Source organism: Schistocerca cancellata, chromosome 4, assembly GCF_023864275.1.
Source record: "Schistocerca cancellata isolate TAMUIC-IGC-003103 chromosome 4, iqSchCanc2.1, whole genome shotgun sequence".
NCBI classification, from domain to species: Eukaryota; Metazoa; Arthropoda; class Insecta; order Orthoptera; family Acrididae; genus Schistocerca; species Schistocerca cancellata.
This window is the reverse complement of record NC_064629.1, coordinates 293,832,037-293,851,096: the sequence shown is the minus strand read 5'-3', so window position 1 is coordinate 293,851,096 and position 19,060 is coordinate 293,832,037. Positions and strand designations below refer to the sequence as shown.

Here is a 19,060-nt window from a genome sequence, read left to right as displayed (position 1 = left end):
TTTGCCATATTTGCGTTTTTGCCATATTTGCTTTTTTGCCACATTTGCGTTTTTCCCATATTTGCGTTTCTGCCATATTTGCGTTTCTGCCATATTTGTGTATCTTCCATATTTGCGTCTTTGCCATATTTCCGTTTTTTCCATATTTTCGTTTTTGCCATCTTTTCGTTTTGCCATATTTCCGTTTTTGGGATATTTCCGCATTTGACATATTTCCGTTTTTTTCGTATTTCCGGTTTTGCCATATTTGCGTTTTTGCCATATTTGTGTTTTTGCCATATTTGCGTTTTTGCCATATTTGCGTTTTTGCCATATTTGCATTTTTGCCATATTTGCGTTTTTGCCATATTTGCGTTTTTCCCATATTTGCGTTTTTCCCGTTTTTGCGTTTTTCTCATTTTTGCGTTCTTCCGAAGTTTTCGTTTTTCCCATATTTGCGTTTTTCCCTTATTTTCGTTTTCCCAATAATTGGTTATTCCCTTATTTGCGTTTTTCCCATTATTGCTTTTTTCCCATTATTGCTTTTTTCCCATATTTGCGTTTTTCCCATATTTTCGTTTTTCCCATATTTGCGTTTTTCACATATTTGCGTTTTTCCCATATTTGCGTTTTTCCCATATTTGCTTTTTTCCCTTATTTGCGTTTTTCCTTTATTTGCGTTTTTCCCTTATTTGCGTTTTTCCCATATTTGCGTTTTTCCCATATTTGCGTTTTTCCCATATTTGCGTTTTTCCCATATTTGCGTTTTTCCCATATTTGCGTTTTTCCCATAATTTTGTTTTTCCCCCATTTTTGTTTTTCCCATATTTGCGTTTTTCCCATATTTGCGTTTTTCCCATATTTGCGTTTTTCCCATATTTGCATTTCTCATATATTTCGTGAACCTTTGACTATTCAGACTATGCCCTTCCAACCGATTCTTTCCTCTTGTCAAGTTGTACCACAAGCTTATCTTCTCCCATATTTGTATTTTTCCCATTTTTGCATTTTTCCCGTATTTGCATTTTTCCCATTTTTGCGTATTTCCAATATTTGCGTTTTTCCGATATTTGCGTTTTTCCGATATTTGCGTTTTTCCGATATTTGCGTTTTTCCGATAATTGCCTCTTTCCGATATTTTCGTTTTTCCCATATTTGCGTCTTTCCCATATTTGCGTTTTCCCCATATTTGCGTTTTTCCCATATTTGCGTTTTTCCCATATTTGCGTTTTTCCCAAATTTGCGTTTTTCCCAAATTTGCGTTTTTCCCATATTTGCATTTCTTATATATTTCGTGAACCTTTGACTATGTCCTATCAACCGATTCTTTCCTCTTGTCAAGTTGTACCACAAGTTTATCTTCTCCCAAAATTGCGTTTTTCCCATATTTGCATTTTTCACATATTTGCGTTTTTCAAATATTTGCGTTTTTCCAATATTTGCGTTTTTCCGATATTTGCGTTTTTCCGATATTTGCGTTTTTCCGATATGTGGTTTTTCCGATAATTGCCTTTTTCCGATATTCTCATTTTTCCCATATTTGCGTTTTTCCATATTTGCGTTTTTCCCATATTTGCGTTTTTCCCATATTTGCGTTTTTCCCATATTTGCGTTCTCATATTTTCGATTTGCCATATTTGCTATTTGCCATATTTGCTAACTGCCATATTTGCGATTTGCCACTTTTGCGTTTTTGCTGTATTTGCGTTTTTGCCATATTTGCGTCTCTGCCATATTTCCTTTTTTTCCATATTTCCGATTTTGGCATATTTCCGTTTTGCCATATTTACGTTATGGCCATATTTATGTTATGGCCATATTTCCGTTTTTGCCATATTTCTATTTTGGCATATTTCCGTTTTAGCCATATTTGTGTTTTTGACATATTTGCGTTTTTGCCATAATTGCGTTATTGCCATATTTACGTTTTTGCCACATTTACGTTTTTGCCATATTTGCGTTTTTGCCATATTTGCGTTTTTGCCATATTTGCGTTTTTCCCATATTTGCGTTTTTCCCATATTTGCGTTTTTGCCATATTTGCGTTTTTGCCATATTTGCGTTTTTGCCATATTTGCGTTTTTGTCATATTTGCGCTTTTGCCATATTTGCGTTTTTCCCATACTTGCGCTTTTCCCATATTTGCGTTTTTCCCATATTTGCGTTTTTCCCATGTTTGCGTTTTTCCCATATTTGTGTTTTTCCCATGTTTGCGTTTTTCTCATATTTGCGTTTTTCACATAATTGTGTTTTTCCAATTTTTGTTTTTCCCATATTTGCGTTTTCCCATATTTGCGTTTTTGCCATATTTGCGTTTTTCCCATATTTGCGTTTTTCCCATATTTGCGTTTTTCCCATATTTGCGTTTTGGCCATTTTTGCGTTTTTGCCATATTTGCGTTTATGCCATATTTGCGTTTTTACCATATTTGCGATTTTCAGATATTTGCGTTTTACCCATATTTTCGTTTTTCCCATATTTTCGTTTTTCCGATATTTGCGTTCTTTCCATATTTGCGTTTTTCCCATATTTGCGTTTTTCCCATATTTGCGTTTTTCCCATATTTGCGTTTTTCCCATATTTGCGTTTTTCCCATATTAGGGTCTTTCCCATATTAGGGTCTTTCCCATATTTGGGTCTTTCCCATATTTGCGTCTTTCACATATTTGCGTCTTTCCCATATTTGCGTCTTTGCCAGATTTGCGTCTTTGCCATATTTGCGTCTTTTCCATATTTGCATCTTTGCCATATTTGCGTCTTTGTCATATTTGCGTCTTTGCCATATTTGCATTTTTCCCATATTTGCGTTTTTCCCATATTTGCGTTTTTCCCATATTTGCGTTTTTCCCAAATTTGCGTTTTTCCCATATTTGCGTTTTTCCCATATTTGCCTTTTTCCCACATTTGCGTTTTTCCCATATTTGCGTTTTTCCCATATTTGCGTTTTTCCCATATTTGCGTTTTTCCCATTTTTGCGTTATTCCCATATATGCGTTTTTCCCATATTTGCGTTTTTCCCATATTTGCGTTTTTCCCATATTTGCGTTTTTCCCATATTTGGGTTTTTCCCATATTTGCGTTTTTCCCATATTTGCATTTTTCCCATATTTGCGTTTTTCGCATTTTTGCGTTTCTCATACATTTAGTGAACCTCTGACTATTTAGACTATGACCTACCAACCGATTTTTCCTCTTGTCAAGTTCTACCACAAGTTTATCTTATCCCACATTTGAGTTTTTCCTGTATCTGCGTTTTTCCAATATTATCGGTTTTTCCATATTTTTTCCCATATTTGCGTTTTTCCCATTTTTGCGATTTGTCATTATTGCGATTTGCCATATTTCCGGTTTTGCCATATTTGCGTTTTTGCCATATTTGCGTTTTTGCCATATTTGCATTTTTGCCATATTTGCGTTTTGCCATATTTGCTTTTTTGCCATATTTGCGTTTTTCCCATATTTGCGTTTCTGCCATATTTGCGTTTCTGCCATATTTGCGTTTCTGCCATATTTGCGTTTCTGCCATATTTGCTTCTTTGCCATATTTCCGTTTTTTTCATATTTTCGTTTTTGCCATATTTTCGTTTTGCCATATTTCCGTTTTTGGCATATTTCCGCATTTGACATATTTCCGTTTTTTTTATATTTCCGTTTTTGCCATATTTGCGTTTTTGCCATATTTGTGTTTTTGCCATATTTGCGTTTCTGCCATTTTTGCGTTTTTGCCATATTTGCGTTTTTGCCATATTTGCGTTTTTGCCATATTTGCGTTTTTCCCATATTTACGTTTTCCCGTTTTTGCGTTTTTCTCATTTTTGCGTTCTTCCGAAGTTTGCGTTTTTCCCATATTTGCGATTTTCCCATATTTTCGTTTTCCCAATAATTGGTTATTCCCATATTTGCGTTTTTCCCATTATTGCTTTTTCCCATTATTGCTTTTTTCCCATATTTGCGTTTTTCCCATATTTTCGTTTTTCCCATATTTGCGTTTTTCACATATTTGCGTTTTTCCCATATTTGCGTTTTTCCCATTTTTGCGTTTTTCCCATATTTGCGTTTTTCCCTTATTTGCGTTTTTCCCTTATTTGCGTTTTTCCCTTATTTGCGTTTTCCCCTTATTTGCGTTTTTCCCATATTTGCGTTTTTCCCATATTTGCGTTTTTCCCATATTTGCGTTTTTCCCTTAATTTTGTTTTTCCCCCATTTTTGTTTTTCCCATATTTGCGTTTTTCCCATATTTGCATTTTTCCCATATTTGCGTTTTTCCCATATTTGCATTTCTCATATATTTCGTGAACCTTTGACTATTCAGACTATGCCCTCCCAACCGATTCTTTCCTCTTGTCAAGTTGTACCACAAGTTTATCTTCTCCCATATTTGTGTTTCTCCCATATTTGCATTTTTCCCATATTTGCGTTTTTCCCATTTTTGCGTTTTTCTAATATTTGCGTTTTTCCGATATTTGCGTTTTTCCGATATTTGCGTTTTTCCGATATTTGCGTTTTTCCGATAATTGCCTCTTTCCGATATTTTCGTTTTTTCCATATTTGCGTCTTTCCCATATTTGCGTTTTTCCCATATTTGCGTTTTTCCCATATTCGCGTATTTCCCATATTTGCGTTTTTGCCATATTTTCGTTTTTGCCATATTTGCGTTTTTGTCATATTTGCGCTTTTGCCTCATTTGCGTTTTTCCCATACTTGCGTTTTTTCCATATTTGCGTTTTGGCCATTTTTGCGTTTTTGCCATATTTGCGTTTAAGCCATATTTGCGTTTATGCCATATTTGCGTATATGCCATACTTGCGTTTATGCCATATTTGCGTTTTTGCCATATTTGCATTTTAGCCATATTTGCGTTTTTACCATATTTGCGTTTTTGCCATATTTGGTTTTTTCCATATTTGGGTTTTTCCCATATTAGCTTTTTAACCATATTTGCGTCTTAACCATATTTGCGTTTTTCCTATATTTGGGGTTTTCCCATATTTGCGTTCTTCCCATATTTGCAGTTTTCCTATATTTGCGGTTTTCCCCTAACTGCGTTTTTCAAATAATTGCGTTTTTCAGATAATTGTGTTTTTCCCATATTTGCATTTTTCCCATATTTGCGTTTTTCCCATATTTGCGTTTTTCCCATATTTGCGTTTTTCCTTTATTTGCGTTTTCCCCTGATTTGCATTTTTCCTTTATTTGCGTTTTTCCCATATATGCGTTTTTCCCATATTTGCGTTTATGCCATTTTTGCGTTTTTGCCATATTTGCGTTTTTGCCATATTTTCGTTTTAGCCATATTTGCGTTTTTGCCATATTTTCGTTTTTGCCATATTTTCGTTTTTACCATATTTGTGTTTTTCCCATATTTGCGTTTTTACCATATTTGCGTTTTTCCCATATTTGCGTTTTTCCCATATTTGCGATTTTTCCATTTTTGCGTTTTTGCCATATTTGCGTTTATGCCATATTTGCGTTTTTACCATATTTGCGATTTTCCCATATTTGCGTTTTTCCCATATTTTCGTTTTTCCCATATTTGCGCTTTCCCATATTTGCGTTTTTCCCATATTTGCGTTTTTCCCATATTTGCGTTTTTCCCATATTTGCGTCTTTCCCATATTTCGTTTTTCCCTTATTTGCGTTTTTCCCATATTTGCGTCTTTCCCATATTCGTGTTTTTCCCATATTTGTGTTTTGTCCATATATGCGTTTCTCATATATTTCGTGAAGCCTTGACTATTCTGACTATATCCTACCAACCGATTCTTTCCTCATGTCAAGTTGTACCACCAGTGTATCCTCTCCCATAATTGCGTTTTTCCCATATTTGCGTTTTTCCCATATTTGCGTTTTTCCATGTTTGCGTTTTTCCCATGTTTGTGTTTTTCCCATGTTTGCGTTTTTCTCATATTTGCGTTTTTCCCATAATTGTGTTTTTCCAATATTTGTGTTTTTCCCATATTTGCGTTTTCCCATATTTGCGTTTTTGCCATATTTGCGTTTTTCCCATATTTGCGTTTTTCCCATATTTGCGTTTTTCCATATTAGCGTTCTGGCCATTTTTGCGTTTTTGCCATATTTGCGTTTATGCCATATTTGCGTTTTTACCATATTTGCGATTTTCCCATATTTGCGTTTTTCCCATATTTTCGTTTTTCCCATATTTTCGTTTTTCCCATATTTGCGTTCTTTCCATATTTGCGTTTTCCCCATATTTGCGTTTTTCCCATATTTCGTTTTTCCCTTATTTGCGTTTTTCCCATATTTGCGTTTTTCCCATATTCGAGTTTTTCCCATATATGCGTTTTGTCCATATTTGCGTTTCTCATATATTTCGTGAAGCCTTGACTATTCGGACTGTATCCTACCAACCGATTCTTTCCTCTTGTCATGTTGTACCACCTGTTTATCCTCTCCCATATTTGCGTTTTTCCCATATTTGGTTTTTCCCATGTTTGCGTTTTTCCCATGTTTGAGTTTTTCCCATGTTTGCGTTTTTCTCATACTTGTGTTTTTCCCATAATTGTGTTTTCCAATATTTGTGTTATTCCCATATTTGCGTTTTCCCATATTTGCGTTTTTCTCATATTTGCGTTTTTCCCATATTTGCATTTTTCCCATATTTGTGTTTTTCCCATATTTGCGTGTTTCCCATATTTGCGTTTTTCCCATATTTGCGTTTTTCCCATATTTGCGTTTTTCCCATATTAGGGTCTTTCCCATATTAGGGTCTTTCCCATATTTGGGTCTTTCCCATATTTGCGTCTTTCCCATATTTGCATCTTTGCCATATTTGCGTCTTTTCCATATTTGCATCTTTGCCATATTTGCGTCTTTGCCATATTTGCGTCTTTGCCATATTTGCATTTTTCCCATATTTGCGTTTTTCCCATATTAGGGTCTTTCCCATATTAGGGTCTTTCCCATATTTGGGTCTTTCCCATATTTGCGTTTTTCCCATATTCGCGTTTTTCCCATATTTGCGTTTTGTCCATATTTGCGTTTCTCATATATTTCGTGAAGCCTTGACTATTCGGACTATATCCTACCAACCGATTCTTTCCTCTTGTCATGTTGTACCACCAGTTTATCCTCTCCCATATTTGCGTTTTTCCCATATTTGCGTGTTTCCCATATTTGCGTTTTTCCCATATTTCCGTTTTTCCCATATTTGCGTTTTTCCCATATTTGCGTTTTTCCCATATTTTCGTTTATCCCATATTTGCGTTTTTCCCATATTTGCGTTTTTCCCATATTTGCATTTTTCCCATATTTGCGTTTTTCGCATATTTGCGTTTCTCATACATTTAGTGAACCTCTGACTATTCAGACTATGACCTACCTACCGATTTTTCCTCTTGCCAAGTTCTACCACAAGTTTATCTTATCCCATATTTGAGTTTTTCCTGTATTTGCGTTTTTCCAATATTTTCGGTTTTTCCATATTTTTTCCCATATTTGCGTTTTTCCCATATTTGCGATTTGTCATTATTGCGATTTGCCATATTTCCGGTTTTGCCATATTTGCGTTTTTGCCATATTTGCGTTTTTGCCATATTTGCATTTTTGCCATATTTGCGTTTTTGCCATATTTGCGTTTTTCCCATATTTGCGTTTCTGCCATATTAGCGTTTCTGCCATATTTGCGTTTCTGCCATATTTGCTTCTTTGCCATATTTCCGTTTTTTCCATATTTTCGTTTTTGCCATATTTCCGTTTTTTCCATATTTTCGTTTTTGCCATATTTTCGTTTTGCCATATTTCCGTTTTTGGCATATTTCCGCATTTGACATATTTCCGTTTTTTTCATATTTCCGTTTTTCCCATATTTGCGTTTTTGCCATATTTGTGTTTTTGCCATATTTGCGTTTTTGCCATATTTGCGTTTTTGCCATATTTGCGTTTTTGCCATATTTGCGTTTTTGCCATATTTGCGTTTTTCCCATATTTGCGTTTTTCCCGTTTTTGCGTTTTTCTCATTTTTGCGTTCTTCCGAAGTTTGCGTTTTTCTCATATTTGCGTTTTTCAAATATTTTCGTTTTCCCAATAATTGGTTATTCCCATATTTGCGTTTTTCCCATTATTTTTTTTCCCATTATTGCTTTTTTCCCATATTTGCGTTTTTCCCATATTTTCGTTTTTCCCATATTTGCGTTTTTCCCATATTTGCGTTTTTCCCATATTTGCATTTCTCATATATTTCGTGAACCTTTGACTATTCAGACTATGCCCTACCAACCGATTCTTTCCTCTTGTCAAGTTGTACCACAAGTTTATCTTCTCCCATATTTGTATTTCTCCCATATTTGCATGTTTCCCATATTTGCGTTTTTCCCATTTTTGCGTTTTTTGAATATTTGCGTTTTTCCGATATTTGCGTTTTTCCGATATTTGCGTTTATCCGATATTTGCGTTTTTCCGATAATTGCCTCTTTCCGATATTTTCGTTTTTCCCATATTTGCGTCTTTCCCATATTTGCGTTTTTCCCATATTTGCGTTTTTCCCATATTTGCGTTTTTCCCATATTTGCGTTTTTCCCATATTTGCGTTTTTCCCATATTTGCATTTCTTATATATTTCGTGAACCTTCGACTATGTCCTACCAACCGATTCTTTCCTCTTGTCAAGTTGTACCACAAGTTTATCTTCTCCCATATTTGCAATTTTCCCATATTTGCATTTTTCACATATTTGCGTTTTTCACATATTTGCGTTTTTCCAGTATTTGCGTTTTTCCCATATTTGCGTTTTAGCCATATTTGCGTTTTTACCATATTTGCGTTCTTCTCTTATTTGCGATTTGCCATATTTGCTATTTGCCATATTTCCTATCTGCTATATTTGCGATTTGCCACTTTTGCGTTTTTGCCGTATTTGCGTTTTTGCCATATTAGCGTTTTTGCCATATTTGCGTTTCTGCCATATATCCTTTTTTTCCATATTTCCGATTTTGGCATATTTCCGTTTTGCCATATTTACGTTATGGCCATATTTCCGTTTTTGCCATATTTCCACTTTTGCCATATTTCCGTTTTAGCCATATTTGCGTTTTTGACATATTTGCGTTTTTGCCATAATTGCGTTTTTGCCAAATTTACGTTTTTGCCATATTTACGTTTTTGCCATATTTGCGTTTTTGCCATATTTGCGTTTTTGCCATATTTGCGTTTTTCCCATATTTGCGTTTTTTCCATATTTCGTTTTTGCCATATTTGCGTTTTTGCCATATTTGCGCTTTTGCCATATTTGCGTTTTAGCCATATTTGCGTTTTTACCATATTTGCGTTTTTGCCATATTTGTTTTTTTCCATATTTGGGTTTTTCCCATATTAGCTTTTTAACCATATTTGCATCTTAACCATATTTGCGTTTTTCCTATATTTGGGCTTTTCCCATATTTGCGTTCTTCCCATATTTGCAGTTTTCCTATGTTTGCGGTTTTCCCCTAACTGCGTTTTTCACATAATTGCGTTTTTCACATAATTGTGTTTTTCCCATAATTGCATTTTTCCCATATTTGCGTTTTTCCCATATTTGCGTTTTTCCCATATTTGCGTTTTTCCCATATTTGCGTTTTTTCCTTATTTGCGTTTTCCCCTTATTTGCATTTTTCCCTTATTTGCGTTTTTCCCATATTTGCGTTTTTCCCATATTTGCGTTTTCCCCATATTTGCGTTTTTGCCATATTTGCGTTTCTCCCATTTTTGCGTTTTTGCCATATTTGCGTCTTTGCCATATTTGCGTCTTTGCCATATTTGCGTCTTTCCCATATTTGCGTGTTTGCCATACTTGCGTTTTTCCCATATTTGCGTTTTTCCCATATTTGCGTTTTTCCCATTTTTGCGTTTTTGCAATATTTGCATTTTTCCGATATTTACGTTTTTCCGTTATTTGCGTTTTTCCGATTTTTTCGTTTTTCCGAGATTTGCGTTTTTCCGATATTTGCGTTTTTCCGATAATTGCCTTTTTCCGATACTTTCTTTTTTCCTATATTAGAGTTTTTCCCATATTTGCGTTTTTCCCATATTAGCGATTTTCGCATATTTAAGTTTTTCCCATATTTGCGTTTTTCCCATATTTGCGTTTTTCCCATATTTGCGTTTTCCCCATATTTGCGTTTTTGCCATATTTGCGTTTCTCCCATTTTTGCGTTTTTGCCATATTTGCGTCTTTGCCATATTTGTGTCTTTGCCATATTTGTGTCTTTGCCATATTCGTGTCTTTGCCATATTTGTGTCTTAGCCTTATTTCCATTTTTGCCATATTTGCGTTTTTGCCAAATTTGCCTTTTTCCCATATTTGCGTTTTTGCCATATTTGCGTTTTTGCCATATTTGCGTTTTTGCCATGTTTGCGTTTTTGCCTTATTTGCGTTTTTGCCATATTTTCGTTTTTGCCATATTTTCGTTTTAGCCATATTTCCGTTTTTGCCATATTTCCGTTTTTTTCATATTTCCGTTTTTGCCATATTTGCGTTTTTGCCATATTTGAGATTTTCGCATATTTGAGTTTTTGCCATATTTGCGTTTTTGCCATATTTGCGTTTTTGCCATATTTGCGTTTTTGCCATATTTGCGTTTTTGCCAATTTTTGCGTTTTTCCCATATTTGCGTTTCTCCCATTTTTGCGTTTCTCCCGTTTATGCGTTTTTCTCATTTTTGCGTTTTTCCGATATTTGCGTTATTCCCATATTTGCGTTTTTCCCATATTTGCGTTTTTCTCATATTTTCGTTCTCCCAATATTTGGTTTTTCCCATATTTGCGTTTTTCCCATTATTGCTTTTTTCCTGTATTTGCGTTTTTGCCATATTTGCGTTTTTCCCATATTTGCGTTTTTCCCATGTTTTCGTTTTTCCCATATTTGCGTTTTTACTATATTTGCGTTTTTCCCATATTTGTGTCTTTCCATATTTGCCTCTTTGCCATATTTCTGTCTTTGCCATATTTGTGTCTTTGCCATATTCGTGTCTTTGCCATATTTGTGTCTTAGCCTTATTTCCATTTTTGCCATATTTGCATTTTTGCCATATTTGCGTTTTTGCCATATTTGTGTTTTTGCCATATTTGCGTTTTTGCCATATTTGCGTTTTTGCCATGTTTGCGTTTTTGCCTTATTTGCGTTTTTGCCATATTTTCGTTTTAGCCATATTTCCGTTTTTGCCATATTTCCGTTTTTTTCATATTTCCGTTTTTGCCATATTTGCGTTTTTGCCATATTTGAGATTTTCCCATATTTGAGTTTTTGCCATATTTGCGTTTTTGCCATATTTACGTTTTTGCCATATTTGCGTTTTTGCCATATTTGGGTTTTTCCCATATTTGCGTTTTTCCCGTATTTGCGGTTTTCCCGTATATGCATATTTCCCATATTTGCGTTTTTCCCATATTTACGTTTTTCCCATATTTGCGTTTTTCCCATATTTGCGTTTTTCCGATATTTGGGTTTTTCCGATATTTGCGTTTTTTCCATATTTGCGTTGTTTCCATATTTGCGTTTTTTCCATATTTGCTTTTTTCCCATATTTGCGTTTTTCCCATATTTGCGTTTTTTCCATATTTGTGTCTTTCCCATATTTGCGTTTTTGCCATATTGGAATCTTTGCCATATTTGTGGTTTTTCGATATTAGCGTTTTTCCCATATTTGCGTTTTTCCCATAATTGCGTTTTTCCCATATTTGCGTTTTTCCGATATTTGCGTTTTTCCTATAGTTGCCTTTTTCCGATATTTGCCTTTGTCCGATATTTTCGTTTTTCCCATATTTTCGTTTTTCCCATATTTCCGTTTTTCCCATATTTGCGTTTTTTCCATATTTGCGTTTTTCCCATATTTGCGTTTTTCTCATATTTGCGTTTTTCCCATATTTGCTTGTTTCCCATATTTGTGTGTTTCCCATATCTGCGTTTTTGCCATATTTGCGTCTTTGCCATATTTGAGTCTTTGCCATATTTGTGGTTTTCCGATATTTGCGTTTTTCCCAAAATTGCGTTTTTCCCTTATTTGCGTTTTTCCCATATTTGCGTTTTTCCCATATTTGCGTTTTTCCCATATTTGCGTTTTTCCCATATTTGCGTTTTTCCCAAAATTGCGTTTTTCCTATAATTGCGTTTTTCCCATATTTGCGTTTATCCCATATTTGCGTTTTTCCCATATTTCCGTTTTTCCCATATTTGCGTCTTTCCCATATTTGCGATTTGCCCTATTTGCGATTTGCCATATTTGCGATTTGCTATATTTGTGATTTTCCATATTTGCGATTTGCCATATTTGCGATTTGCCATATTTGCGATTTTCCATGTTTACGTTTCTGGCATGTTTGCGTTTCTGCCATGTTTGCATATCTGCCATGTTTCCGTTTCTGCAGTGTTTGCGTTTTTCCCATATTTGCGTTTTTCCCATATTTGCGTTTTTCCCATATTTGCATTTTTCCCACATTTGCGTTTTTCCCATATTTCCATTTTTCTCATATTTGCGTTTTTCCAATATTTGCGTTTTTGCCATATTTGCGTATCTGTCATATTTCCGATTTTGCCATATTTCCGATTTTGCCATATTTCCGCTTTTGCCATATTTCCGATTTTGCCATATTTCCGATTTTGCCACATTTCCGATTTTGCCATATTTCCTATTATGCCATATTTCCGATTTTGCCATATTTCCGCATTTGCCATATTTCCGCTTTTGCCATATTTAAGCTTTTGCCATATTTGCGTCTTTGCCATATTTGCGTCTTTGCCATATTTGCGTCTTTGCCATATTTGCGTCTTTGCCAGATTTGCGTCTTTCCCATATTTGCGTCTCTCCCATATTTGCGTTTTTGCCATATTTGCGTTTTTGCCATATTTGCTTTTTTCCCTTATTTGGGTTTTTCCATTATTTGCGTTTGCCCATATTTGTGTTTTTCCCATATTTGCGTTTTTCCCATATTTGTGTTTTTCCCATATTTGTGTTTTTCCCATATTTGCGTTTTCCCTATATTTGCGTTTTTCCCATATTTGCATTTTTCCCATATTTGCGTTTTTCCCATATTTGTGTTTTTCCCATATTTGTGTTTTTCCCATATTTGCGTTTTCCCCATATTTGCGTTTTCCCCATATTTGCGTTTTTCCCATATTTGCGTTTTTCCCATATTTGCGTTTTTCCCATATTTGCGTTTTTCCCATATTTGTGTTTTTGCCATATTTGCGTTTTTCCCATATTTGCGTCTTTTCCATGTTTTCCTCTTGGCCATATTTACCTCTTTGCCATATTTGTGTCTTTCCCATATTTGCCTCTTGGCCATATTAGCCTATTTGCCATATTTGTGTCTTTGCCATATTTGCGTCTTTGCCATATTTGCGTCTTTGCCATATTTGAGTCTTTGCCATATTTGTGGTTTTCCTATATTTGCGTTTTTCCCATAATTGCGTTTTTCCCATATTTGCGTTTTTCCCATATTTGCGTTTTTCCCATATTCGCGTTTTTCCCATATTTGCGTTTTTCTCATATCTGCGTTTTTCCCATATTTGCGTTTTTCTCATATTTTCGTTTTTCTCATATTTGCGTTTTTCCCATATTTGCGTTTTTCTTATATTTGTGTCTTTCCCATATTTGCGTCTTTGCCGTATTTGCGTCTTTGCCATATTTGAGTCCTTGCCATATTTGTGGTTTTCTGATATTTGCGTTTTTCCCATATTTGCATTTTTCCCAAAATTTCGTTTTTCCCAAAATTCCGTTCTTCCCAAAATAGCGTTTTTCCCATATTTGCGTTTTTCCCATATTTGCGTTTTTCCCATATTTGCGTGTTTCCCATATTTGTGTCTTTCCCATATTTGCGTCTTTGCCATATTAGCGTCTTTGCCATATTAGTGGTTTTCTGATATTTGCGTTTTTCCCATATTTGTGTTTTTCCCATATTTGCGTTTTTCCCATATTTGCGTTTTTGCCATATTTGCGTTTTTGCCATATTTGCGTTTTTGCCATATTTGCGTTTTTGCCATATTTGCGTTTTTCCCTTATTTGGGTTTTTCCCTTATTTGCGTTTGCCCATATTTGCGTTTTGTCCATATTTGCGTTTCTCATATATTTCGTGAACCCTTGACTATTCAGACTATATCGTACCAACCGATTCTTTCCACTTGTCAAGCTGTACCATCTGTTTATCCCCTCCCATATTTGCATTTTTCCCATATTTGCGTTTTTCCCATATTTGCGTTTTTCCCATATTTGCGTTTTTCCCATATTTGCGTTTTTCCCATATTTGCGTTTTTCCCATGTTTGCGTTTTTTCCATGTTTGCGCTTTTCCCATTTGCGTTTTTACAATATTTGCGTTTTTCCCATATTTGCATTTTTCCTATATTTGTGTTTATCCCATATTTGTGTTTTTCCCACATTTGTGTTTTTCCCATATTTGTGTTTTTCCCATATTTGCGTTTTCCCCATATTTGCGTTTTTCCCATATTTGCATTTTTCCCATATTTGCGTTTTTCCCATATTTGCGTATTTCCCATATTTGCGTTTTTCCCATATTTGTGTTTTTGCCACATTTGCGTTTTTCCCATATTTGCGTCTTTCCCATGTTTGCCTCTTGGCGATATTTACCTCTTTGCCATATTTGTGTCTTTCCCATATTTGCCTCTTGGCCATATTAGCCTATTTGCCATATTTGTGTCTTTGCCATATTTGCGTTTTTGACATATTTGCGTTTTTGCCATATTTGCGTTTTTGCCATATTTCCGTTTTTGCCATATTTGCGTTTTTCCTATATTTGCGTTTTTCCTATATTTGTGTTTTTGCCATATTTGCGTTTTTCCCATATTTGTGTTTTGGCCATATTTGCGTTTTTCCCATATTTGCGTTTTTCCCATATTAGCGTTTTTCCGATATTTGCGATTTTCCCATATTTTCGTTTTTCCCATATTTGCGTTTTTCCCATATTTGCGATCTTCCCATATTTGCGTTTTTCCCATATTTGCTTTTATCCCATATTTGCGTTTTTCTCATATTTAAGTTTTTCCCATATTTGTGGTTTTCCGCTATTTGCGTTTTTCCCATATTTGCGTTTTTCCCATATTTGCGTTTTTCCCATATTTGCGTTTTTCCCATATTTACGTTTTTGCCATATTTGCTTTTTTCCCATATTTGCTTTTTTCCCATATTTGCGTTTTTCCTATATTTGCGTTTTTGCCATATTTGCGTTTTTCCCATATTTGTGTTTTTGCCATATTTGCGTTTTTCCCATATTTGCGTTTTTCCCATATTTGCGTTTTTCCCATATTCGCTTTTATCCCATATTTGCGTTTTTCTCATATTTGTGTCTTTCCCGTATTTGCGTTTTCCACAAATTTGTGTCGTTCCCATATTTGCGTCTTTGCCATATTTGCGTCTTTTCCATATTTGTGGTTTTCCGCTATTTGCGTTTTTCCCATATTTGCGCTTTTCCCATATTTGCGTTTTTCCCATATTTGCGTTTTTCCCATATTTGCGTTTTTCCCATATTTGCGTTTTTCCCATATTTGCGTTTTTCCCATATTTGCGTTTTTCCCAAAATTGCGTTTTTCCCATAATTGCGTTTTTCCTATATTTGCGTTTTTCCCATATTTGCGTTTTTCCCATATTTGCGTTTTTCCCATAATTGCGTTTTTCTCATATTTGCCTTTTTCCCATATTTGCGTTTTTCCCATATTTGTGTTCTTCCATATTTGCGTCTTTGCCATATTTGCGTTATTGCCATATTTGAGTCTTTGCCATATACGTGGTTTTCCGATATTTGCGTTTTTCCCATATTTGCGTTTTTCCCAAAATTGTGTTTTTCCCAAATTTGCGTTCTTCCCAAAATTGCGTTTTTCCCATACTTGCGTTTTTCCCATATTTGCGTTTTGCCCATATTTGCGTTTTTCCCATATTTGCGTTTTTCCCATATTTGCGTCTTTCCCATATTTGCGATTTGCCCTATTTGCGATTTGCCATATTTGCGATTTGCTATATTTGTGATTTGCCATATTTGCGATTTGCTATATTTGCGATTTGCCATATTTGCGATTTGCCATATTTGCGATTTGCCATATTTGCGATTTGCCATATTTGCGATTTTCCATGTTTGCGTTTCTGCTGTAAAGGATGAGCCAGACAATAAGGGATTTTACTTTATTACATGAGCCTCAAACCGGTAACTTCGTTTTCCCATTACGGCCAAGCCACGGCCGGCAGCGTTAGCTGCCTGTAAATTCTTTCGTCCCACGGTCTAGTAACAGGAATTCAGCACCGATGAAGGGCACCTTGTTCACGCGCCTCTCTCGTGTGCTGACGAGGTAACGCCGCCCCAGGCGTCGCTTAGCAGGCAACGCTCTGGAAAGTTCCATGCCGCCCGCACGGTTTGCTCGGTCCTGACCAATCAGGGCGGAGGAAGCCGCGTGGTGCGTCGAACATACCCGGCCGCCCGTCGCCGGGCCCGCGCTCTTGTATTCTTGCTCACCCGCGAGTCGGATGCGCGCCCTGTAGCATTGAACATCCCCCGCTTTTCCCGGTGCTACGGCACTGTGGACTTAGTTTTGGCAGACAACCACTTTCGGTAGCTTCGCGAACAATGTTCGCCAAATTATAAGCTCTGGCTCGCCCTCACCTCCCTAGGCCTATGTAGCCCCTTTTTATCATGCTTTAGCCAATAAATGGCCTTTCTCTAAAAATTACACTATTATTCCATAACGCCCACCGCCTGCCCATACCCGCCATCCTGTACAATTGGTGTCAGAAGTGGGATCCGAACCCACGCCCACAAAAGTGGACATGCGCCGAGTCCCGCCCCTCCCTGTCAGCTGGCGACGTGGCCCCCTTCCCTTCCCTCTCTCCGGCCTGCAGAGAGAGAGCGGCCATTGCAGTTCCCACTTCCCCACCCACCGCCAATGTCTTTGGCGGCTACAGCATCTCCACCTCTCCCCTCACCCCTCCTCACCGCCATCCTATCGCCCTGCACGCCACGTGCGTCAACCACGCTACACCTTCGTACATTCGTATGTTGCAGTTTAAACAGCAAACCTAAAGGGACGGTTATAGAAATAAATTCACCAGCTAAATATTGCCCTACAGATTTTATGACTCTTATGTAAAGACGGTAATCTATGTGTATTGTCTATTTGAATTTTCAGTATGGAACAAAAATCGTGAGAGAATTTTTCCTGGTACGCATTGTCTAAACCATCAGGATTAGTAAACGTTGGAATTTCAGATCGATCTCCTGCTATGCTGAATTACCACCACGGTTAATAAACGGATCTATATGGCGCCAAGAAAGCCGGCAATTGTCGCTATATTCGTCCTGTAAACGACCGCTGTGTGGGAAACGCGTTAGCCAAGGAGTTGGGTTTGGAATGCCATCGCAAAATGCAGTTTATCTAGAAGCCTGACACCTGCCAGTTACCTAAATTTTAGAAGAACAGAGTGTTTAAGTAAAATATTTGGAACCCGATAGTTTTGTGACCGCTAGCGATTGAAGTTATTAGAGTCCCTTAGAAAAGATCATCCTCCATGCATAACTGTCGTGAACAACATAAGATAACTCTGGAAGGAAATTTTGTAACTATACCGAGAGATTAACTCCACGCGTAGCGAGAGGACGGACCCAGCGTGAACGCCAGTTATGCTGCCGAGCCAGTGAAACCGGACGCAGCCGTACTGTCAGCTGTGCTGTCAGCAACTTACAATCTCACGAGCGCGACGCGTGTCGCACCTTAGCACCTCAAGCTGCACTGAATCTCAACACAGAAAATTCTTAACCATTGTATAACGAACCATTTGAATAACTTTATGCACATTTTCAATACTAAGGAACTTACTTTGCTCCCCACACACTTTATATGCTATATGACAAATGAACTCTAAATTTTATTAAAAACCAAAGCAACGACAGGTAAGTCATGTCGACGTCTTCCGAGATGCAACTAGCTTCGTCGAGCCGCCAATAATGATTATATGGAAGCAGGTAGGTGAGAGAATTAACAAAAGGAACAACAATCATATTCTTGAACGATTGACTGGGTGACTGATAATCACAAATATTTGCAAAAACAAATCAACACAGGAAACGGTTTATCACATGTTTAATAATTATTGGTCTGTTCATAGAAGGCGACACAAAACCACTTTTCTTGAGAATCTTGTTAAAGGAAGTATTAACATGACATTACACTATTCCACAGCATTACACACAACATTGCCATTACTTAATGACAGTTTTCTTGTGGGTAGAAGTACCAAAGATCGGTTGGAATGAAAATACAAACGAGAGCATAAAGGAATACCAAGGGATACATACATTCATTTTGCTACGAAATGTAACTGGAGGATAAAGAAGTTTTGTTTGAAGGAAATAATATTTTAAACTTTTGCTTTTGTTGCGGTTTTGCCACCGCTTATATCACTATGACGAGTTGCCAATTACTTATGTCTAATTACTTATGTCCAATTCCTTACGTCTAATTACTTACGTCCACTTACTTAAGTCCATGTATTATCTTATTGTAGTTCATTTTGACTGTTTTATTACTACCTATTTAGAGAATTTTGCTAAAGTTTTGCCAGCACCAGTAATTTAGTATTTGTATCAATCTAGTGTTTCCATGTGTCACTGTGTTACTATATTGATGAGGATAATCATTTTGTAGGATTTCAAGTATGCTAGGATAGGTTCCCGAGTACTGCCAAGTATTTGTTTAATAATATTGATGTCTTAGGTGATAAATTGTTTTGGAAGAGTAATTTAGGATGTAACCATGCTTTATTTTGATTTATATTTGAATGTTTATCTGGAGGGACATACCACATGCCTACCCCCGTGATAGATAACGTAAACAGAGTGAATCACACCCACAGAACGAGTATATATACTTAGTCTGTTGGATGAACAAGAGAACCACACCCGCAAGGGCACGTACCTTACGTGACGCGGTTGGCACCCGCGCGAACCCTTAGCTGTCTGTGTCGTTTCTTCACTTTTCATTTTCGCGGCATAGTCCATCCTAACCACTTTCATCTTTCTACTATCAACAGAACAACCCTCGAAGAATCATGCACCACCCGCAAGGGCACGTACCTTACGTGACGCGGTTGG

The 19,060-nt window shown here is 36.5% G+C and overlaps 3 protein-coding genes across 3 annotated transcripts; all 3 read right to left on the bottom strand.

Annotated features, from left to right (window-relative positions):
- Positions 1-2,637: 2,637 nt before the first annotated feature.
- LOC126184163 (uncharacterized) lies at positions 2,638-3,102 on the bottom strand. Its single transcript, XM_049926532.1, has one exon. It carries the CDS (start codon positions 3,100-3,102, stop codon positions 2,638-2,640), a length of 465 nt encoding a protein of 154 aa, XP_049782489.1.
- A 4,928-nt stretch (positions 3,103-8,030) lies between these two features.
- LOC126184162 (uncharacterized) lies at positions 8,031-9,001 on the bottom strand. The gene is made up of 3 exons (XM_049926531.1): positions 8,830-9,001; positions 8,406-8,576; positions 8,031-8,167 (listed from the first exon to the last, which is right to left on the bottom strand). The coding sequence occupies exons 1-3, from the start codon at positions 8,999-9,001 to the stop codon at positions 8,031-8,033; spliced, it is 480 nt and encodes a 159-aa protein (XP_049782488.1).
- Positions 9,002-12,274: 3,273 nt separating this feature from the next.
- LOC126184161 (uncharacterized) lies at positions 12,275-13,240 on the bottom strand. Its single transcript, XM_049926530.1, has one exon. The coding sequence runs from the start codon at positions 13,238-13,240 to the stop codon at positions 12,275-12,277; it is 966 nt and encodes a 321-aa protein (XP_049782487.1).
- Positions 13,241-19,060: the final 5,820 nt, after the last annotated feature.